Genomic DNA, 20,130 nt, shown 5'->3' with positions numbered 1-20,130 from the left:
AAAGTAACTTGACATGAATCCTGGAGCTGAACCAACCGAAGTGCCTTCAATTGCTGTTTGAAACAGCCTGTTTCACAAAATTACATATTAATCCTTTAAGTTTTGTATAGGAGCCAGAAAAAGTCCCTTTAGTACATCAAAATGTAAAAGTAGCACTTTAATCCCTAGATTCCAACTAGACCATGCCTACAAAATAAAAATGAATGAGAAATAAGCACATTTTCTAATCCTAGTGCGTTATAGTATCTGTAAATGTGATTTTTGTCACTAATTAATGTACGCAATTTTAAGTCTTGAATAAGAAAGTTTATGACAATAACTATTAGAATTAGCTAAATAACTTTTATTAACTATAATAAAAATAGTTGAAAGTATGCATGTGATTAAAACAGAAAATTTTTAATATAGTTCAAACCTATATTAATGATTATGTTATTTATCTTTAAGGAAGGTATATTGCAACTACAAAAGAGGAATATTATAGTTATCTCTAATGGAGGGTTTGATTTAATTAAACAACCTAATTCGTTGATGTTTTGTTTTTAAACTATATCTTTTACTTTTATATAGACTTTTCATATTCACAAATTTGTCTAGATGAAATTTTGTTTTTTCCAATAAGGATGAGACTGAAATAAGGGAGAGAGACAACTGGAGATTGTCGGTTGTCAGAGAGGGAGAGGTTGCCAAAAAAATTAAAACCCTAGAGAAAATGGGGCATATCAAATCTTGGATGCAATTTTTGTCATTTCATTTTAATTATATATGTTAAAGGGAATTTTTGTCATTTTATTTAGTAAGGATAAATTCGTTATTTTAATCTTATCTTAATAGATATTATCCATATTAACAGCTCATGAGTAAGAATCTAGATTTTTAAACTAGTATAGGTAGATTTTGAGATTAAGTTAAAAGTTAGGTGAAAAATGTTCCATTGGCCCTTAATTTTAAAGATATCTGCCCATGGAATATTTTGTCCATGTAAAGTAACTCGACATGAATCCTGAACCAGGACCAACCAAAGAGTTTCAACTGCTGTTTCACAAAACTACAGATTAACCCTTTAAGTTTTGCATAAGAACCACAAAAAATCCCTTTAGTACATCAAAGATCTAAAAGTAGCACTTTAATCCCTAGATTCCAACTAGACAATGCCTAAAAAATAAAAATGGATGAGAAATAAACGCATTTTCTAATTTTAGTGCATTCTAGTATTTGTTGATGTGATTTTTTTTACTAATTGATATACACAATTTTAAGTCTTGAACATGCAAGAGAGCTTATGACAATTACAGTTATAATTAACTATGTAACTTTGTTATTAACTATAATAAAAATAGTTGAACGAATGTATGGAGATTAAAAACAGGAAATTTTTTAACGTGGTTTAACCTGTTAATTAAAAATTATGTCTACAATTATATTATTGATCTTTGAGGTAGGTATTAAAGTAGAGTTTGTATTGCAAATACAAAAGAGGAATATTGTATGTATCTCTAATAAAGGGTTCGACTGAATTTAAACAACTTAATTTGTTGATATTTTATTTTCAAGCCAGATCTTCTACTTTTAGATAGACCTCTCATGTTTACAAGACGAGCAGATAGAGTTACAAGCATATATTGTGTGCAAACATTTCTAATTAAAATATGGTTTTAGAGATTTATTCATATTCTAATCGTGCTAATAATATGATAATTACATTGATATATAATATAAACTTAATTTGATAGGAAACAATTATTTTCTCTTATAGACATGACACGGAATAAGAAAACAATTGCATAGATGTTATGGTGATATTATTCTATGTAGAGTTTTTACCATTGTCTCTTAATGATAAGATTTCTATTTGTGTTCTTATATCATTAGAGGATAGGTTATATGTCTAGTTGTTGCTTACGTAACTTGTCATTGAATTATCACATTCTAAGGGTAAGCCTTGTGAGTTCAATTAAGAGTTTTTTCGTATAATAATTATCTCCAATTTTGTAAGTGCGTGAAGGATTTTGAAAACTCTTTACCTTTTTACATAGGTGACATGTAAAGACTCATAGGTAGTGAGATATTGTAATAATAATATTTATTTGTTGTATTTAATGTGACATATGCTCGTATTGTGTACTAATCATGTGATTCATGTTAACAAAAGTGCATCACCCATATATACATTCAAGGATATTTTGGTAATTTGTCATATATATGCACGATAAATATTGAATTAGAGGGTGAAATGATCGTTTGTAAGAGAGTAATGTCAATTCCATAATTTACAAATTAATTAAAAGAATAAATGATCATCTTTTAATTGATAATGGTTGTCTTAATGAAACATCTGTTTTGATAGGAGAATTAATTATATAACTTTGGCTTCCATTATAATGAGAATGCTTGAGAATGTATGTGGAATGAAAACGGGAAAATAACATAGTTTGACTGGTTGATCGAAATCCTTATATCCACGTTAATGTTATTGATCTCTGAAGAAGATATTTCAATAGAGTTTATATCACAAATACAAAAGAGAAATATATATATATATATATGTATGTGGAGGGTCAAAGTCAACTAATAAATAAATTATTTAAAAAATTAATAAATACAAATTATTATTATATATAATAAAATTTAATAACTATTATACTTAATTAAAACTTAAAAAAATATTAAAATATATTTTTTTAAATATCCATATTTAAAATCATTTTAAAATATTTTATATATCATCTATTACATTAATTAAAAATAATATTATTTTCATCTTAAAAATTATTAAATAAAAATATATTTATAATAAATTACTTTTATATTATATGTTATATCATCAATAATAATAATAAAATAATATAAATAATAAATTATTAAAATAATATTTTTATCCTTAAAAAAATCCACCCTTACGAAATTATTAAAAAAAACACTTTATGATAAATAAAAATATCTTCCAATAAATGCCTACATTAATATTCTAAAGCCATTTTTGGGATTCCTCTATGGAAGAAAGAAACCATAGAAGCAAGAATGTCTTAAAATCCCCCAAGAAATTTATGCTACAAACTGAACTGAAAACACTGAACCACAGCTGCTTTTACAAAACTGAACATTGGTTTGTGTATTTCTCCTTTAAGATGACTCTGCTTCAACTTCTGCTGTGTTGTTTTCCGTGATTTCACTCGAATCCTCCCCTCCGGGTGGTTCTACATCTAGCTTTGCAGGGCCTGGACCAGCAGATACTTTCACCATTGATGGACGTAAAAGCCTGTCACCAAGTTTGAAACCCTTGCGGAATTCTCCAATAATTATACCTTCTTCAAATTCTGAGGAATCTTCACGCATGATTGCTTCATGCAGCTTTAACAATGAAAATTATTAGAAAATCATTTACATCTTTTGAATATCCAAGAATTTAGAGATGACTTAGTAGGCACTTTAATAATCACATACTCAAGGCAACATATGACAAAGAATGAATCTTTCATTAAGATTTGCTAGGTCATACCCGGACCACCACTTTAAATATTTCATTTTTAAAAAATTCACTTCACAATCACAGAATGAAGTTTGGATAATTTACATCATTACTTACAGTAAACTCACCGAGTTGGCTCATATCAATCAAGACTAGGCTTGGCTTAAAAGCGTATGAAAAACTTCAAGTACTCGACTGAATTTCGAGCCAACTTGTTGTTTAAGTTGTAAAGCAATCCTTCTAGTAATTTGTTGTAATGATGGGCCTATTTCATCAGGCTCATTGATCAACAAGTCACACTAAGTGCATCAGTATATACCATAAGACTCAGACAGATTCTAGATCTGTAGTTTCCAATAATTTATGGTCAATTGTGGGGAGATTAGAGCATGTGCTATACCCTCGGTAAAACCAAAAAAAAACTTGCCTATCTGCTTCTTCTATAACTAATGCTAGTGAATAGAATGTACAGAAATGACTTACACATCAAAGGGGAGCAAAGAAAAGAGTAGCATTCTTAGTCTAAATCTATTTTATATTCTTTTTTCTCTTCGAAACACACCAAAGAAAATTCTAAATGAGATAACACAAAGCAATTTTAATTCCTGTTTGAGCAAGAAAGTAAGCCTATTATGCTTGAATAATATAATAGAGAAAGGTGACTCACCAATGGATCAAAGGGCTTTCCAATTGTCTCCACAGGAGCAACACCAAATGAGCCAAGAATTTCAACCAGCTGCTTGTATATGCTCTGATAGCTGTTGTTTATCTTTTCCTCTCCCTCCGTTTCCACTTTAATTTGGGTTTTAGCCCTCTCAAAATTATCCAAAACTAGTAACAATCTCTCAACAACTTCCCCTTGAGCATTTGATACGAGGGATGAGCGTTCCCTCTCTGTCCTCTTCCGAAAATTGTCAAAGTCTGCACTTATCCTAAGAATACGATCCTTCTCTACAGACAATTCTTCAGACAACTGAGCCACTTTGCTCTCAAGATTGACTTTCTCACCATCAATGGATTTTAAGTAATCTTCTATCTCAGCAACTCTAGAATCATCATTATTGGTCAGTGCTTCTTTATATGATTGGAGCAACTCATTAATGACTGATGTATGTGTTTCCTCTGCAACAGTAGTGTCATCAACACCAGTAGCATCTTCAACACCAACAGAACCATCTGAAGAATCCTGTTACATAAATCTATTAGAATCTTGGAATAGAGAAATTTTACAAATAAATCTATATAAAATGTATCAAATTAAAGTTCAAAAAATTAACAGAGAAATATTTTGGGTAAAGGCATAAATAATTATTTGTAACTAGAAACAGATCAAGTGTTAAAATGGATTAGCCAAGCCAGGCATTACAAAACAGAATATTTACAGGTGCAGGATGATCTGCCAATGCTTTCAAGTGTCATATTTAAGCCACATATTTAGCAGGCATCCATCAGTATCAAAACAATGCACAATCGAGATCAACTTCAAAACATCCCAACATATACTGTCTCCAAAAGCCCCTCTTCACCCCTCAACCCAACAATTGATAAATAAAGCAATCTTTACCCTTTTAGAACATGTTATGCATCCACTCTATTATGATTATTATTTGCTCTATTTAGGGGGAAAAAAAAATCCACGATGCTAAACTCTTATTGTGAAATAAGTAATACCCAGCAAAATTTATCTGGATCTTAAATTCATGATTCACAGTCACTTAGTTAGCCAGCTGATAGCAAAACATGATTTCAAACAGTAAACTCCTTTTAACCCAAGTGACTACATTTAATTTACAAGGAATGCGCTTAAGATTTGAAATGAACAGACATAAGAGCATTCTCTTATCCCATTCTATGGTTATCCACATTTTTTCAGCTCAATAGCTCCTGCTTCGGTGAAAATAAATAGTTGCTCATCTTTCTTCATTGTTAGATTTCTCTCCACATCACAAGAGGGTAGTGAAATATAAAAATAATTTTTTTCTTGACCATTTCAGTAAATCCTTTCTTCCACAGAAAATATATATGTGTGTGTGTGCACATGCGCAACTTCTACTGAAAGTGGAAATTTTCTCAAAGCTTACCAATCCCTCAGATTAAACCAGTGCTCAAGAGTAGAAAATTTCTCCTTGTTATGTTTAATAGAAAAATGCAAATATGCATTTCCCAGAAAATATGGTGTGTAAAACAAAATACTTGAATACTACACAAGATGCAAAATTCAAAAAACCTCAAGCAGAATTCAACAGTTAACCAGTATATTTAGGCCACCAATGGGATCTTGAAAATTTCCTTTACAGTTTATGATTCAATTTAAATTTTAATATTCTTAAATTATGCAGAAAAAACCTACATAAAGTAAAAAGTATTTAAGAAATAACAGGAAATTCACATATGCAGTAAAATCTATATAAAGCAATGTAATTTAAAATAATAGAAAATTCAAGTCTCCATCTGTGTTATAATGTAAAAATTGAGAAATCTCTAGTTTGACAATCAATCATGTAATCATGGTATAGAATACATACACTTGATACATGTAGAACTTATGAAATCTAGTACATCATGGTTATGCTTATGCAGTGTGTATCACTAGAAATTAAAGTGAGTATATAATGAGCTAGCTATATTGAGCACCTTTTTTCTCGTTTTTGCCTGGATAGAAATATTAGCACATTGTATAAGTGGGAGAACCAACCAAATAACATAATTATGACAGGAATCCATTATATGAAAATTCCACTCCCAATATGATATTAAGTATAATTTGATAAACCTCCCCAGTTTGAAAATTAATCATTTAACCATGGTCCAGAATATTTGTGTGGATAGGATGATTTGCACTTTCTAACAAATGGGATGACCAATTCAATATCATAATGACAGATATTCTATAAATTCGCCAAACCTAGCCAATGTATGGCCATGTTTAAACACCTCAACCCAATAATATTACTCTAGACAGGACTTATATGAAACTTAAAACTAGTATTAAGCTAATAATTTAAAGTTTTCTTCTGGGATGGGCTTTATATGCTTATGATTTGTAACATGCCCAAGTCAGGTGCATCAATTACAACCTGATACTAAAATTAGGCAAGGCTTGATACATTATATTGTATGGGCTGGGAGTATGCTATGGATTGTGTATGGGTTCAATTCAAGTAAATTAAATTTCCAAAAACTACCGAAATTTCATACAGTTTCCATATCAAGCTCTAGATGGAAGAATGCTACTGAAATTGATAATGACTGATGCTTTTGCCCCATACTCCTAAGTATAATCCCTGTGCTATTAATGACATTTCCTGTCTTTTCTTTGCTAAAATTAACTAAATCTAGCACAAGTACTACATTTGTAGAATTTCAGCTTCATTTTGAGTTTCATAGAGGCCTAATTAGTCATCCACTCAACTACTAACTTACATTATATTCATAACAAGCACCACCACAAGGATAACAAAGTAATTTTACAGCATCTAAAACATTGATGGCAAAGAACAATGGTAACTTCATCCAACCTTAAGAGTTTCAATATCCCAAACTCTAGAGTTGCAAAAGCTGGTCACCATATCTTCACCAGAATGCCTACCTAAAGATTTTTCACCAAGGATGGATGTGACCAAGCCTAACCCCATCCCAATCAATTTATACTTCCAAATGCCTCTCATCAAATGTTTTGCCAAATATTTCCATTTCAGACAACAGGATTACCTCTCTTGTTTAAACTCATGGCCACTCTCCTTTGAGATACCAACTTTTGCAATTAGAACGTATAGCTTTACTTAAGGAGCCTTAATACAAGTTTAATTCTAACTTGACTAAACCTGTAGATTCTCAATCCATTCTTACTCATTAATCTCTTACTTCATATTATCTGATGAGAAATTCTTCCCAAACCAAAACCGTCTTCAAATCAACTACTCCCCAAATTACATCCAGAGTAACTCCTCAAAAGCATCAAAAGCTACATATTAATTTTTACATTTACTTTTCCTCCCACCTCTTTATGCAGTTAGAGTTTGTACACAAAGCTACAGACATACACCCCTTAAGTCTATCTTGCCATTCTCATAAATTACAACCAGGGGCATAGCTAGTAATCATTCTAGGACAGGCTAAACAATATTTCCATAATTTATTCAACTGCATAAGCAAAACCTTAAAAAAAAAAAAAAAAAAAAAAAGCTAATTCAATAAACAATATAATAAATAAAACATTTAAATTTTTTTTAGTAAGGTGGGGTTCATTTTTCATATGTTCAAAAAAATATATCAATTCACATAATAATGGATGACAGTCCAACGATGCAAAATTCTATATCCTCCGCTCCCCTTCTTTTAGTTTAGATTATTTGTCAACTTCTAGTATTTTTGTTGCTTTAATGTTGTAATTTTTTTAATGTAGTTTCTCAGTTAAATATTTCAATATTCCCTAAACAAAAATGAAAAATAATTAGAAATGCTCTATAGATAAAGCTTTTAATTTTAAATACTAAACGAAAAATAAAAATCAGTACTAAAAAAAAAAAATACCACGACTTCAGGCTCTTCAATCTCCTCCTCGGTCTGGGTGGTTTCGGTTTCACCACTTGAAGCTAAGGGGGCGAACTTTACTAATCGGAGAGAGGGAATAGCAGAGAAACAGAGATGAGCAGTCCGAGAAAAGACTCTAGTGGTAGCAGTGGTGCTTCTATGTTGTTGTCTGAAGGAAAGGCAAAACGCTTTTGTGGATTTTGCGGAAGGGGAAGGTAAAAGTGTCGGAGGAGCGTGAAACGGCGGCGTTTTAATGATGGTTGCCATTGATTTAGTGCAGCAGAAATAGAGAGATAAGGGTGGCAAATTTGGTGAAGCGGCGAGTTCTAGCAAGGGGAAAAGCAGTTCAAGAGTTGGTATTGTTTGATTTTGGCCGTTGGATGAGGTTTGGTACTTAAATCTGACGGTAAAAAGAAAGTAGTAGAAAATATTTAGTACATGTTGTTTGTAAAATTTTATTTCATTTTCCAAAGAAAAAACATAAAAAAAAAAAAAGCAAACATCTCTATATTTAAATTTATTCGGAACTCTTTAATTTATTTTAAATTTAGATTAATACAGGCCTGTTAATCCAAATTTAATTTAATTTAATTTCATCTAAACACAAAAATTGAAACTTTGATGGATATGAAACCCACCCACCTTTTTTTTTTTTTTTAACAATCTTACCCGTATTGATTAGATGACTGTAGCCTGTACAATTAACCTGTGTACGCCAGTAATGCAATGTCCATGGAAATCAGTTTACTGTTGTGCATGAATTAGAAAAGACATACATTTACTCTATGATTTACAGAGGAATATTACACGTATATATAAATTATATAAATATATATGTATATATAAAAATTAAGATAATAATATATGATTATAATATTTTAAAATAAAAAAATATTTAATTACAAATTATCATTTTATTTTGTATAAATAAATTTATTCATTTATAAATATAATTTTATTTATACCATAATTCCTATGCAAATATATGATCACATTCTAAAATTGTATTTTAATTAGCAACGATGCAATTTTCTTGTTCAATTTCATCTTTGTCTATCAAACTTTTATATACACCCCCTTTTTCTATGGAGTATAGCCACTCATTCTTCACTCTTCCCACCCAAGATTTAAGGAAACTGCAACTCTTATTTGTTAACTTTTAAAAATTTAAACTTCTACTTATTATATTAATTTCTATTAGAATTTTTTATTAGAAACGATAGTAAAAATATTATTTCACCAAACAGGTTAAAAACTTGTAACTTTTTCTTATTTTTCCCCTTTCTTAACTTTTAAAAAGTAATAATTTCATTTTAACCGAAAATTTTTATAATTTAAAAAATGTCTTTTTCCCCCCTGAATCCCTAGAGTTATGATCTTTCATCTCTCGCCACCACATCCAATGATAGAAACAATCAAACATAAGAGAAAGAGAAGACAAATCTCCTTTGTTGAGAGATGGTTGTTGTCTCTTCCTCTCATGTTTGACTATTCTCGTCGTTGGATATGGTGGCTAGAGATGGAAGATTGAAACCCTAAAGATTTAGGAAGAAAAAATCATTTTTTAAAACTGGAAAAGTTTTAAGTTGGAGTAAAATTATGATTTTTCAAAACTTAGAAGGGGAAATGAATAAAATTATAATTTTTTAACCTTTTTGGTAAAATAAAAATTTTACCCTGACAAAAAATTCTAATAAAAATTTGGTGATAAGTATAAGTTTGAATTTTTAAAAATTGACATAAGATTTTTAGTTTTTACTAGACCTTGGGTGAGAATAAGTTTTTTGGCCTTAATTATAATAGTTTATTATATTATATTAAAGTATTTGACATTAAACCTAAATCATATATAATACATTCATTCGTTTTAACAATAATTACTCTTATTCTTCTTATAAACCAAACTAATGTTATAAACAAACTAAACATTATCAATTTCAAAAAAATAATTTAAATGACAAAAGAAGAGATTTTATATATAAAAAAGTACAAATTTAAATCTCTTTGTAAACGATTCAATATGATTTTATGGGGATTTTGAGTGATAATGCCCTTATAGTTATGTATAAATAGATCTTTAAAAAAAAAAAAAATTAACCATGATATTAAAAAGGGCCAAAGGACAATTTCCCACCCAAGGTTTAATGAAAGGACAATTTTCATCTATTAACTTTTAAAAACCTAAATACCTACCTATTTACTGTTATAAATAGGGATAAAATTTTCATTTAACTAAAAATATTTAAAAAATAAAATACTATCACATTTTTCTCTCACTCAAGATTTGAAAAATTATCATTCCCCCCTAGGGTTTCATTCTTTCTCCGATGATATTCTCTTACTAACCTTCTGTTTATCAGCGCTCCCTCTAACCTCCATGATGAAGACGCGGTCATGAAAAGGCTATGAAGATGACAATTGGAAGCGACGTCGTCGAAGATCTGTCACGCAATGGATTGTCTAGAAGCAACATCTAACGTCAATGATCTCTTACCGAGATTTAGGGTTTTAGATTAAGAGAAAGAGATAAATTGGAAGGATGAGAGAGTGCAATCAGAGACGACAAACTCTACTGTCTCTAGTGATAGTTTCAAAACTCTAGGGGAAAAAGATGATTTTTCAAACCTTCATAGGAGGAAACAGATTTATAAACTTAGGGAAAAATACATTATTTTTTATTTTTATAAAATAACAATTTTACCCTTATTTATAATAGTAAATAGGTGGATATTCGAGTTTTCGAAAGTTTTCATTAAACCCTGGGTGGGAAACTGTCCTTTGGCCTATTAAAAAATAACTAATTAATTTATGAGAATGGAGTGGGAGACAGATTACAGTAAGTCAATTGTAGCAAAATTTGAACTGAAAACTGGGGTGAAATTCTATGTCAACCAAGAATTTGAAATGACATTAATCCCGTTAAAGGAAATTCAAAAAGAAAAAGAAAAACAACTTTACATTCAAAAAAACGAAAGGTACACCGTGTTTTTGACCCCAATTCAGCTGTTGAACTTCTCAGAGCCCCAGTCTGTTCCTCAACGAAATTCAAAAACCCAAAAAACCCTTCTCTTTAATCAAAATCTGTGAAATTTCTCAACTGGGTTCTGTTCTTTTGGGTCGAAATCCCCGACGAATACATAAAAATTTGAGCTTGATTGAGAGGTCTAGGTTGTTTCAGACATGGGAAGTGGAAAAGAAGAAGAAAGGAACGAGAAGATTATAAGAGGTCTCATGAAGCTGCCTCCTAATCGACGTTGTATTAACTGCAACAGCTTGGTATTCGTCTTTTTTTTTTTTTATTTATTGCTTTTTCTTTTTTGTCTTTACTTTTGTACTTCTTCAAAAATTTGAAGCGAAAGCTGAAGTGCTGTCGCTGAAGGTCTGTTGAAATGCTGAGAAAAGGTGCAAAGAGGTAGGGATTTGGGGTATTATGAAGAGAGAGGTCGTGATTACCTGATGTTAAATTTTCTTAAAAAGGGTTTAATAAAATAAGTTTTTGATTTTTGGTTGTTTTGAAGTGAGAGAAAGAGCTTGTGAGTTTTCCTCTGACTTGTGATATCAAATATTCGGAAAAATAATCTTTTTTGTAAGTTTTTTTTTTTTTTTTTTCTGGTTTTTCCAGCTGTTAGGCATGTTTAGGATGAAATAACTTGGTTGAATTTTACTTTTGGTGTAATTTAGTATGAATGATGAAACTATGTGAGGGATTTATCAGAACTTAATTGTTAAGGAAAACTTTTGGAGCCCAGTGGCTTAAGTTTATGGAGTACTTGAACATAGCATATTGCGTACACATTCTGTGACACTATGGTTGTAGGGGAGAAACCTATGAAAAAATTAATTTGCAGAAAGCAGGCAAAAGTAACTGATTCTGGTATCTCTGAGATTGAGGATGCTACCCACAAAATTAGAGCTGGATGGATGCTATATGATTGTGTGAATATCTGCCAAATTGGAAAAAGAACAAGTATTATGTTAACTTGAAGACTAAAGAATGTTGGGAATAAATATGAGTATTGCTGAAATGCGGTTGTTAGAACTGATATGTACTAACGTAAAAAAAATGAGGCAAGAATTAATGCTTTTTTTAAAAATTTTGTTAGAAGGAAGAGATGGTACTTGGCATAAGTTGTGGAAAGAGTTGATTGAGTTGGTTTTGTCATGAGTAATATAATGGATGTGCTTGTGTTATAGTGACTTGATTGAAGTTGTAGGGACTTAAAAGTGAAGTAATAGACAAACAATCACATTAGAGAAAATTTGAATTTTAAGCTTTCTATACAGAATCTAATTCTGATACCAACCTATCAAATACAGGATTGAGGCTTAGTCAATTTGATTTGTCTGTTTGGTTGCTTTATGAGGTGTCCATGGAAGATCTGGAAATAGTTAATAAATGGACATTTGTAATTTTGGAAACAATTGAATTATAATGGACATTTGTTGATTTACTGTGTAATATCATCTGTGCAGGGTCCGCAATATGTTTGTACCAACTTTTGGACTTTTGTTTGCACGACGTGCAGTGGGATACAGTAAGTGCTTTTGAGATTGTTTCTTAATTTGTTGTTTGTTATTCAAGTTTTTTGTTGTTTCATTGCACAGGTACTGGTGTTTTAAGATATGTATTCTCATGTGTTGAAATGTGAGTAGTCTGGTACTTCCAGTTAAATTAACTAATCTTATTCATTATTCTTATTCTAATGAATAATAAACAATTATATTTGAAATTTTTAGATAAGTGACAAAGTTGGGTCCATTTGTTATAAATTTTCTTTTAGCCTACCTAGAAATGAAAGTTGGCTAGGTTTAGAGGAGGGGCATTGACTAATATGAACAGGTTCTACACATGGAAAAGGTGGGGTATTTGGCCTTCTCTGAAAAAAAAAAAAAAAAAGGTCTCCAGAATGAAACTTTGTTTTTTGTTTTGATTTAGTTCTAGCATGTTGATGGGTGGCTTGCTCGTTGTTTCTTTTGGTGTAGGAAATTGTCACCAAGAGTTTTATCAATCCTTTTGAATTTTAATGGTCTCTCTCTTAATTTTTCTTTTCTTATCTTTTTTTTTTTTCGGTGAGATACAGTCGTGAGTTCACTCATCGCGTGAAGTCTGTATCAATGTCTAAGTTTAGCTCCCAAGAAGTTGAAGCTCTTCAAAATGGGGGTAATCAGGTACAAGCAACAAAAAAATATTCTTTCTTAGTGAAAATGTGATCCTTGTTAATTTGATAAGATGTTTGCTCTTTTCAGCGTGCAAGGGAAATATATCTGAAGAACTGGGATCCACAAGGGCAAAGATTACCTGATAGCAGGTGCAGGATGAATAATTTATTGCTGAAGGAGGCATGTAAATGGAAAACATGTAAATGTTCTAATCTTTTTTTCTTCTTGCAGCAAAGTTGAGAAGGTCCGAGATTTTATAAAGATTGTGTATGTTGATAGAAGATATGCTGGAGGAAAGACTGAGAAACCTCCAAATGATACACAGGCAATATGATCTTAAACACACATCTATATTGATTAAATATTTTCCTTTTTATAGAAAAAAGTTTTGTTGAAACTTTAGAGCATATATCTTGCTTTCTGAATTGATTTTTCTTATCATGAAGTGAAAAATAGAAAAGATCCTTTGAACTTGTTTTATATTTTTTCCTTTATGGAAGGCCTTCTGAAGTCCATTTTTTCATCAAGGGAAGAAATATGCTGAGTGTTTTTTTTTTTTTTTTTGGTTTATCTTTATTATTAGTTTAAAAGATGCTTTGAGAGTTCCTAAAAGAAAGGGTACTTTCAGAATGGAAACAAAGTGCACTAAATCATCTATGCTATTGTCCTTTTTTTCTATTTCAAATGATCTTACTGTAGCCTAGGGTGTTACTGTTGCATTTAGCATTCATAGATTAATTTTACAGGGCCTAGGAAGTCATGAAGATGAGACCAGGCGTGCCAGTTCTTATCATTCCTATTCCCAAAGTCCACCTTATGATTATCAATATGAAGATCGACGTTATGGAAAGCAAAATGCTGCACTTACCAGGAAACCTGGTTCAGATAGAGGCCACTATGTTGGGAAGATCTCTAATTTTGTCTACAGCCCTGGACGGATGAGTGATCAAGTGTTTGAGGACAGGTTTGCTAATGAGGGCTCTGGTTCTAGGGTTTCTGACTTCTCTGTGTCCAGTGGAGGTGATATTTTCAGGTCTGGTACAGAGTCTCCTAACTTTGAGAAGAATATGGGATTTAACAGCCCACCTCTTCAGCCTTCGAGGGATATTTCATCCTCCATGGCAAATTTCAGGAGAGATGTAGATGGCATTCCACGTCCACAGGTACAGTTGCCTCTATTAATAGTGAGATGCAGTTTTCCAAGGGTTTTCACTTTTTCCCATATAGAAGTATCCTATATTAAACAATGCACTGACATGTGCATGTATTACTTTTAATACTTACTGTAGTTTGTTTTCTGGTGAATGTTCTGTCTAAAGTGATTGTCGGCTGCTGAACATATTAATTGTGTGAATCTTTGAATTAAAGTTTACTGTAATATTAATTCTGTTTGATTTGCACATACTTGCACTATCTTCTTCTGTTTATTAAATATGTGTGCTCTTTGCTTGAAAGATGGAGATAGAATTCTGTCCACATGTTCTAAATGTGAAAGTGAAGCATCAATGCCATATTTGATACACGTATCACGTATCACGTTTCCTAATCCTCACAACCCTTGCTTAGTGATTGCATTAGTGAATTTTTAATGTTAATATTAGGGTAATATTGACCCTAGAATATAATTAAATTGTAAAAAATGAAGAACTAACACCATGATAACACTTAAACCGAGGAACTTTTATTGAGTTGTCAAGTGGCTGAAATATGATTACGCTGTAATGTTGGCGTATGGTTGAGACTTTTATTAAGTTGATTTTAGGTGCATATAGTTATGCAGCTTTTTTCTTTCTGCAATTGTTTCATCCTCTTTCCTTTTCCTGTTCTTCCGTATCTAAAAAGCTGGCATTTGTTTATTGTTCTATTCAGAGAACAACATCCTTGGGAAGCGTTGGATCATTTGACAGCAACTCTGTGTCTTTGAAGTCATATAATTCAGGTAGCTTTTTAGATGTTGTCTCAGAACCTGAACAAGCTGCTGGAGCAGCCTGCCACGATAAATTATCTACTGTTGCACAACCCTCTGGTCCAGCATATTATGGTGGCTTGGACCTTTTTCAGGCACCAGTTGTAGAAGAATCAGCATCCTCTGCTGCTCCAATTGATTTGTTTCAGCTGCCAGTAACATCAAGTCCTGCGAATGTCTTCCACGTATTGCAAACATCATCTGCTCCATCTGTGAAATTTCATCAGCCTCCCCAAACTGCTCCAAAATCTTTAGATTTCTTTGATATTTCTGATCAGTCTTCCACTTCAACCTTAGATATAAAATCTCAGGAGTTGTCTGATCCTAAAAACGAAGGATGGGCAACATTTGATACACCACCTACAGCGTCTATTCGAGGAAAAGAAAGTCTTTCCCCTCCTACAGTTCCTGTTAAGGGTGTTCCTTCAGTCATATTTGACCTACTTTCATCTTTCAATACAACTTCTCAGCGGCCAGCAAACCTAAATTCTGGTGCTCATTCACCCACTCCATCATCTGATCTGTGGCTTGACGGTTTAAACAATGTTCAAGCTCCCACTATGGCTGCTAGCACTCAGGTAAGCAACCTTTAATTTTCCAAAATGCCTTCTTAAAATGCTTTAGGAAGACTCTTTGTGTGTTAAGTCTTTGACATCCGCTAGCTCCAATTTTGCCACTTAGTGCCATCATCTTTTGAAATTTATGAGTTGGTATGAAGACCGCTGAGATGGTTGTTATCAATTTTATCTATTATTTTTTAGCAGTCATGGAATGCTTTTGATGATTGCGCCGGCAATCTTTCTTTGGAGGGAGTTCAGCAAAATTTTGAACTGCAATTAGCAGCTAATCAGTCTTCATCAACTACGGATCAGAATTTCAGTGTAATAACTTCAGAAGTTGCTGTCTCTACCTCAGAATTTTGTAAAAGCCCTGCTTTTCAGCTTCGTCTTACAGATTTTTATTTGCAGGACTCTAATGATGGTGGAAATCAGAGAGCTATCTCTCAACAGGGACTGCAGCTGATGACTGTACTGTCACATGCTGACATGGGGCCAGTATATACACCATCGGTGCTTCCTCTAGTGGTTTGTATTACTGTTTTTCTGTGTGATTTTAGCCATTATATTTTGCTGATTTATCTGTATGTTTATGAACTTATATTTGTTTATGTAGGGAGAGACACAAGCACATGCCACTGATCTTAAATCAATAAACCCATTTGATTTTCCTTATGACTCTGATTTGGAGCAGAATAATATGGTATGCCATAGATTTTCTTTTGTACTTTTCCCTTTATGTTTAAATCCAATTACTCTCTTTATTTACCCTTGTTAGTTAAGAGCTTGAGAGACAGTCAAGGTACAAGTAAGAATTTGGTGTCAAAGGCAGGTAGCATGGTCAGAGAAGAAATATATATATATTAGAAGCCGGTGGCTTAATCCCCAGGTCTTATTAATGGACAACAAGAAGTCTATCAGTATTAGGGAAATTAATCTTGATGCTTATTGAATTCTCTACTTGTTGCCGGTTCAGTTGTAGTTATGTATATTTCTGAAGGTCGGTTTAATAACATACAATGTTTCCTAGGTAATTTGCCTTACTGACCAGTGCTGTGCCAGTTTCTAAATTTGATGTGAAGACCACTAGATTGATAGAGTAAGGTGCAAACGATTGAATCTTCATTATCGGAGATAAGAGGAAGCCAAGGAAGATTGTTGGCCTTTTTATGTTCTTGGTGTCAAAATCTGTTGAAGCAGGTCATGCTTAACCTTTGAAGTCTTCCAGATCTGGTCCAAGTTTAGTCCAAATGCTTCAATCAAGATAATACAAATCTCCTGCTACGACTTAGGGAGAACACTGCAACACACCACAGACAATCTCTGATGCAATCCACCTGCAACAGTTTAACAGAAACACAACCAAACAGTACAGAAGAATGCAAAATTTATCAGAGAAATGGAATGAAGTTTTATGTTTATATGCTGACAACAATTACACCTCTTATCACCACTGAACTACCAATTACACAATCAAATAGGATTCCCATGAAAATTGAATAACCTGACAATCTTCAGGACCTAGCTTTATCCCCGCATGCCAATTGACCAGTATACTTAAGCCATAAGTTATATCCAGCCTTCTCTCGTTTTATCCTCTCTCTCTCTTGTTTTCCTTTCCTTTAACTCCCTGTTGCCCACACACCTCATTACCTTTTTCATGCTTCACTCCACAAATGGTTACAGCTTCCATCAATGGTTTGCTGCCATGTGTAGTTTTAGCCTCTTACTCATGTTTATCTTGATAGGCCTATTGCAAGCATTTAAACTATATTCCTTTGACATCAGGAATCAGTCCTGATCTCTTTTATTTATTATAAAGTCTTGCTTTTATGAGTGAGTTCTACTCTTATGATCCTCCATAGCAAGCTTGTCTCAAAAACTTTGCTATACGCACTGATTCAATAAACTTTGCTGAAAGTTCTGCAGATCTGGTAGAGTTTTTAAACGAGCATTTGCTAACATTTTCTGTGTTCTTGTTTTCAAAGAATGAACTAAAAATGAATATGGAGAACTGAAATTGAATTATGAACTCAAACCCACTTTTTCCACATTTTTTTGTTTTATTTCTTGTAGAAACTGAAGACTTTGTTATCATATCTGTGTGCCATTTCCATAACACAAAATTGACATACTTTGGCTTCATAACTGATAGTTGTGAAATTGAAGAAAATAACTTAATCTGTTTTCTGTTTTACATGAATGATATAAAATAGAAAAGACAATTATACCTCAATATTAAATTAAATATACAAATAATTGTTATTTAAGTTAAATCTGTCAAATTTTTTTGTAGAAACAGAGCAGTATATTGTCATATTTGTATGACATTCCGGTGTATATTAAGGTAGGTTGGTATGATAGTTATTCACTTTTTAGGGCCATACAAAGCATTCATGTTTAGGAAGTCTGACCATCATTTTGGTATATATTCAGGTCTTGATGATAATGATGTTGTTTCAATTCTTTTTTCCGATTTCTTTTCTATTTGCCATGGATGATGATAAATTTTCCAGCTTGCCTTAAATTAACGACCTTTATGATTTTGCTTTCTTTATTGTAGCTTTTGATACTTATAGGATACTGTTTATGTCTTTTTAGTGGACTTTTTAATGTTATTTTAGCAGATTCATTTTCATTAAAAGTCCTGATAAGGAGAAGCTAATAGATGCCAGGCTGTTGTAGTTTGTCTAAGTTTCTCGCGGGAGAATTTTCAATGTTTATTTGTTATACATAATTTTGTCTTGCAATATATCATCTTTCAGTTCTTTGACATGAGCTCCTTGCAAGCTGCACTTCCGAATTCACAACTGCCATCCACCTTCCTTGGTGGTGCAACTCAATTGTTGTTTCCTCAAGATCCGGTGACTCCTTTTATCCCTGCAGTGTCACAGGGTAATTGTTATTTGACACTTGCTACTGAAATTTATTTTTACTATGTACGGGACAACTGCTGTTTGTGATCTGCTTGTTTGATGGTAGTTTAAAGCATTTTATTGGATATGAGCACCTGCATAGACATGAAACATCCTTGACAAAAGGCATTTTTTTAAATCTTTCTGTCCAATATGCAGGTGGCGTAGTATACCTGTCTGGGCAGGCACCAACCTCGCAATTACCGTAAGTTTGTTATTTGCTCTTGCTATTATTTTAGTGGTGCCTGTAATAATTGTTGTTGAAATAGTGAAATCACTTTTAGGCTTTCTTTTTGTTGTCATTTAGCTAAGTTATGAGTTGTTTTTTATTACAATATTTGAATTAAGCAAGTTTGGGAGAGATTGCCTGATTGCTAGCATGCTTGTTTGCTCAAAACGTGGTCTTATGTGATCTAGTCGCATGTTGTTCACCATAAAGCATACTTTTTTTCGGTTGCTGTAGTGGTTAAGATGAATTACCTTTTACTGAAAACTTGAAGCAAAACTTCACATCTGTTACATATTTACCCTCATCTGAAACCTAAACATCTTACCAGTTAATAATTGAAGAACTTCAACTTATTATTGGTCTGTTGACGCCTCTCTGCCTCCATACCTGGACTTAATCTAGATATTTACATTCCGTGACATGCTAATCACTTATCATACTAATCTGAGCCCCAAAATTCTCACTTTTTGGTATACTTAAATCACCGAAATGAGCAACATGCAAAGTTTATAAAAAGTCCTTGCATAACAAAAATGTCGAAAGAAAATTGGGACGGTGTCATACAAGGTGGCTAACTCAATTATTAAGTTCATACTTCATTTCAGATGCCCCTCAATGCCAAGTTGCTTCTTATTTTTGTATCTTTTACCAATGCAGGAAAAGCGCTTTTTCTGGCTACACTTTTTGAAAGTTGTTAGTTTTATATGAATTTTACCTTTTATTTTCTAGAAATCGTCATTTCGTAGATGATATAACATTCTGGTTGTGATACCCTTTTCACAAATTATTTGCTGGCGGTTTCTAAACCGTTCAAATAAGTTGACCAAATATGAACAGACACTATTACCTATTCTAGATTTGACCTTTAAGCTGTTACCCTTTAGCATTTTATATAACTAACTTGGTCCCTCTTTCATTTCAGGAATGTCCCAGCTCAAGGACATGTTGCTTCTGTAGGAGGAAATCCATTTGCGTAGATTTCCTCCAGCCAAACTATTCTGAGTTGGTAGTGAATTTTCCAGTGACTAATTGTAGCATGTTATCCATTATGCAATAGTCTAAAATTATTTATTATCATTCATAAGTGTATTTGTTGTGAAGATAAAACCTTAGTGTGAATAACTTGCCAGCTAAATTTATTGCATCTTTTTCAGGTCTCCTGTTTTTTTCTAGTGTAGCTCCAAGAATTGGATTTGTAGGGTTCTTTACATTGGACCAAAGATGTGAACCCATCTCTGTTTTTTATTATTATGATCCTCCATTGTAAATTTAATGTCAACTATTTGTATTTTCAATCTTTG

At 32.4% G+C, this 20,130-nt stretch overlaps 2 protein-coding genes across 6 annotated transcripts; one reads left to right on the top strand and one right to left on the bottom strand.

Annotated features, from left to right (window-relative positions):
* Positions 1-2,910: 2,910 nt before the first annotated feature.
* On the bottom strand, positions 2,911-8,363 carry LOC123221959 (protein GrpE-like). Its single transcript, XM_044644948.1, has 3 exons — positions 8,003-8,363; positions 4,137-4,655; positions 2,911-3,351 (listed from the first exon to the last, which is right to left on the bottom strand). The coding sequence occupies exons 1-3, from the start codon at positions 8,267-8,269 to the stop codon at positions 3,124-3,126; spliced, it is 1,014 nt and encodes a 337-aa protein (XP_044500883.1). The 5' UTR covers positions 8,270-8,363; the 3' UTR covers positions 2,911-3,123.
* Positions 8,364-10,830: 2,467 nt separating this feature from the next.
* LOC123220918 (probable ADP-ribosylation factor GTPase-activating protein AGD14) lies at positions 10,831-20,124 on the top strand. Of its 5 annotated transcripts, XM_044643522.1 has the most exons (14): positions 10,833-11,278; positions 12,476-12,537; positions 13,084-13,171; positions 13,250-13,311; positions 13,394-13,487; positions 13,909-14,325; positions 15,032-15,706; positions 15,890-16,009; positions 16,097-16,213; positions 16,302-16,388; positions 18,451-18,580; positions 18,760-18,805; positions 19,752-19,835; positions 19,984-20,124. In XM_044643522.1, exons 1-13 carry the CDS (start codon positions 11,183-11,185, stop codon positions 19,804-19,806), a joined length of 2,049 nt encoding a protein of 682 aa, XP_044499457.1. In that variant the 5' UTR covers positions 10,833-11,182; the 3' UTR covers positions 19,807-19,835; positions 19,984-20,124. The 5 variants fall into 5 exon arrangements, with proteins under 5 accessions (XP_044499459.1, XP_044499460.1, XP_044499457.1 ...); XM_044643521.1 differs by having other exon boundaries at positions 19,752-20,124; XM_044643523.1 differs by having other exon boundaries at positions 10,835-11,278; positions 15,893-16,009; positions 19,752-20,124.
* Positions 20,125-20,130: the final 6 nt, after the last annotated feature.

The sequence above is a fragment of the Mangifera indica genome, chromosome 7, assembly GCF_011075055.1.
Source record: "Mangifera indica cultivar Alphonso chromosome 7, CATAS_Mindica_2.1, whole genome shotgun sequence".
NCBI classification, from domain to species: domain Eukaryota; kingdom Viridiplantae; phylum Streptophyta; class Magnoliopsida; order Sapindales; family Anacardiaceae; genus Mangifera; species Mangifera indica.
Note: the sequence above shows the minus strand (reverse complement) of the source record. Positions and strands in the feature narration are given on the sequence as shown.

Excerpts from the sequence above, each read along its gene's own strand:
- LOC123221959 (XM_044644948.1), bottom strand. The coding sequence starts at position 8,269 with ATGGCAACCATCATTAAAACGCCGCCGTTTCACGCTCCTCCGACACTT. Across the intron at positions 4,656-8,002 it reads TTGAAGAGCCTGAAGTCGTG|GATTCTTCAGATGGTTCTGT; the intron begins GTATTTTTTTTT and ends TTTATGTAACAG. Across the intron at positions 3,352-4,136 it reads GAAAGCCCTTTGATCCATTG|CTGCATGAAGCAATCATGCG; the intron begins GTGAGTCACCTT and ends TCATTGTTAAAG.
- LOC123220918 (XM_044643522.1), top strand. The coding sequence starts at position 11,183 with ATGGGAAGTGGAAAAGAAGAAGAAAGGAACGAGAAGATTATAAGAGGT. Across the intron at positions 13,172-13,249 it reads TTCAAAATGGGGGTAATCAG|CGTGCAAGGGAAATATATCT; the intron begins GTACAAGCAACA and ends TGCTCTTTTCAG. Across the intron at positions 15,707-15,889 it reads CTATGGCTGCTAGCACTCAG|CAGTCATGGAATGCTTTTGA; the intron begins GTAAGCAACCTT and ends ATTATTTTTTAG.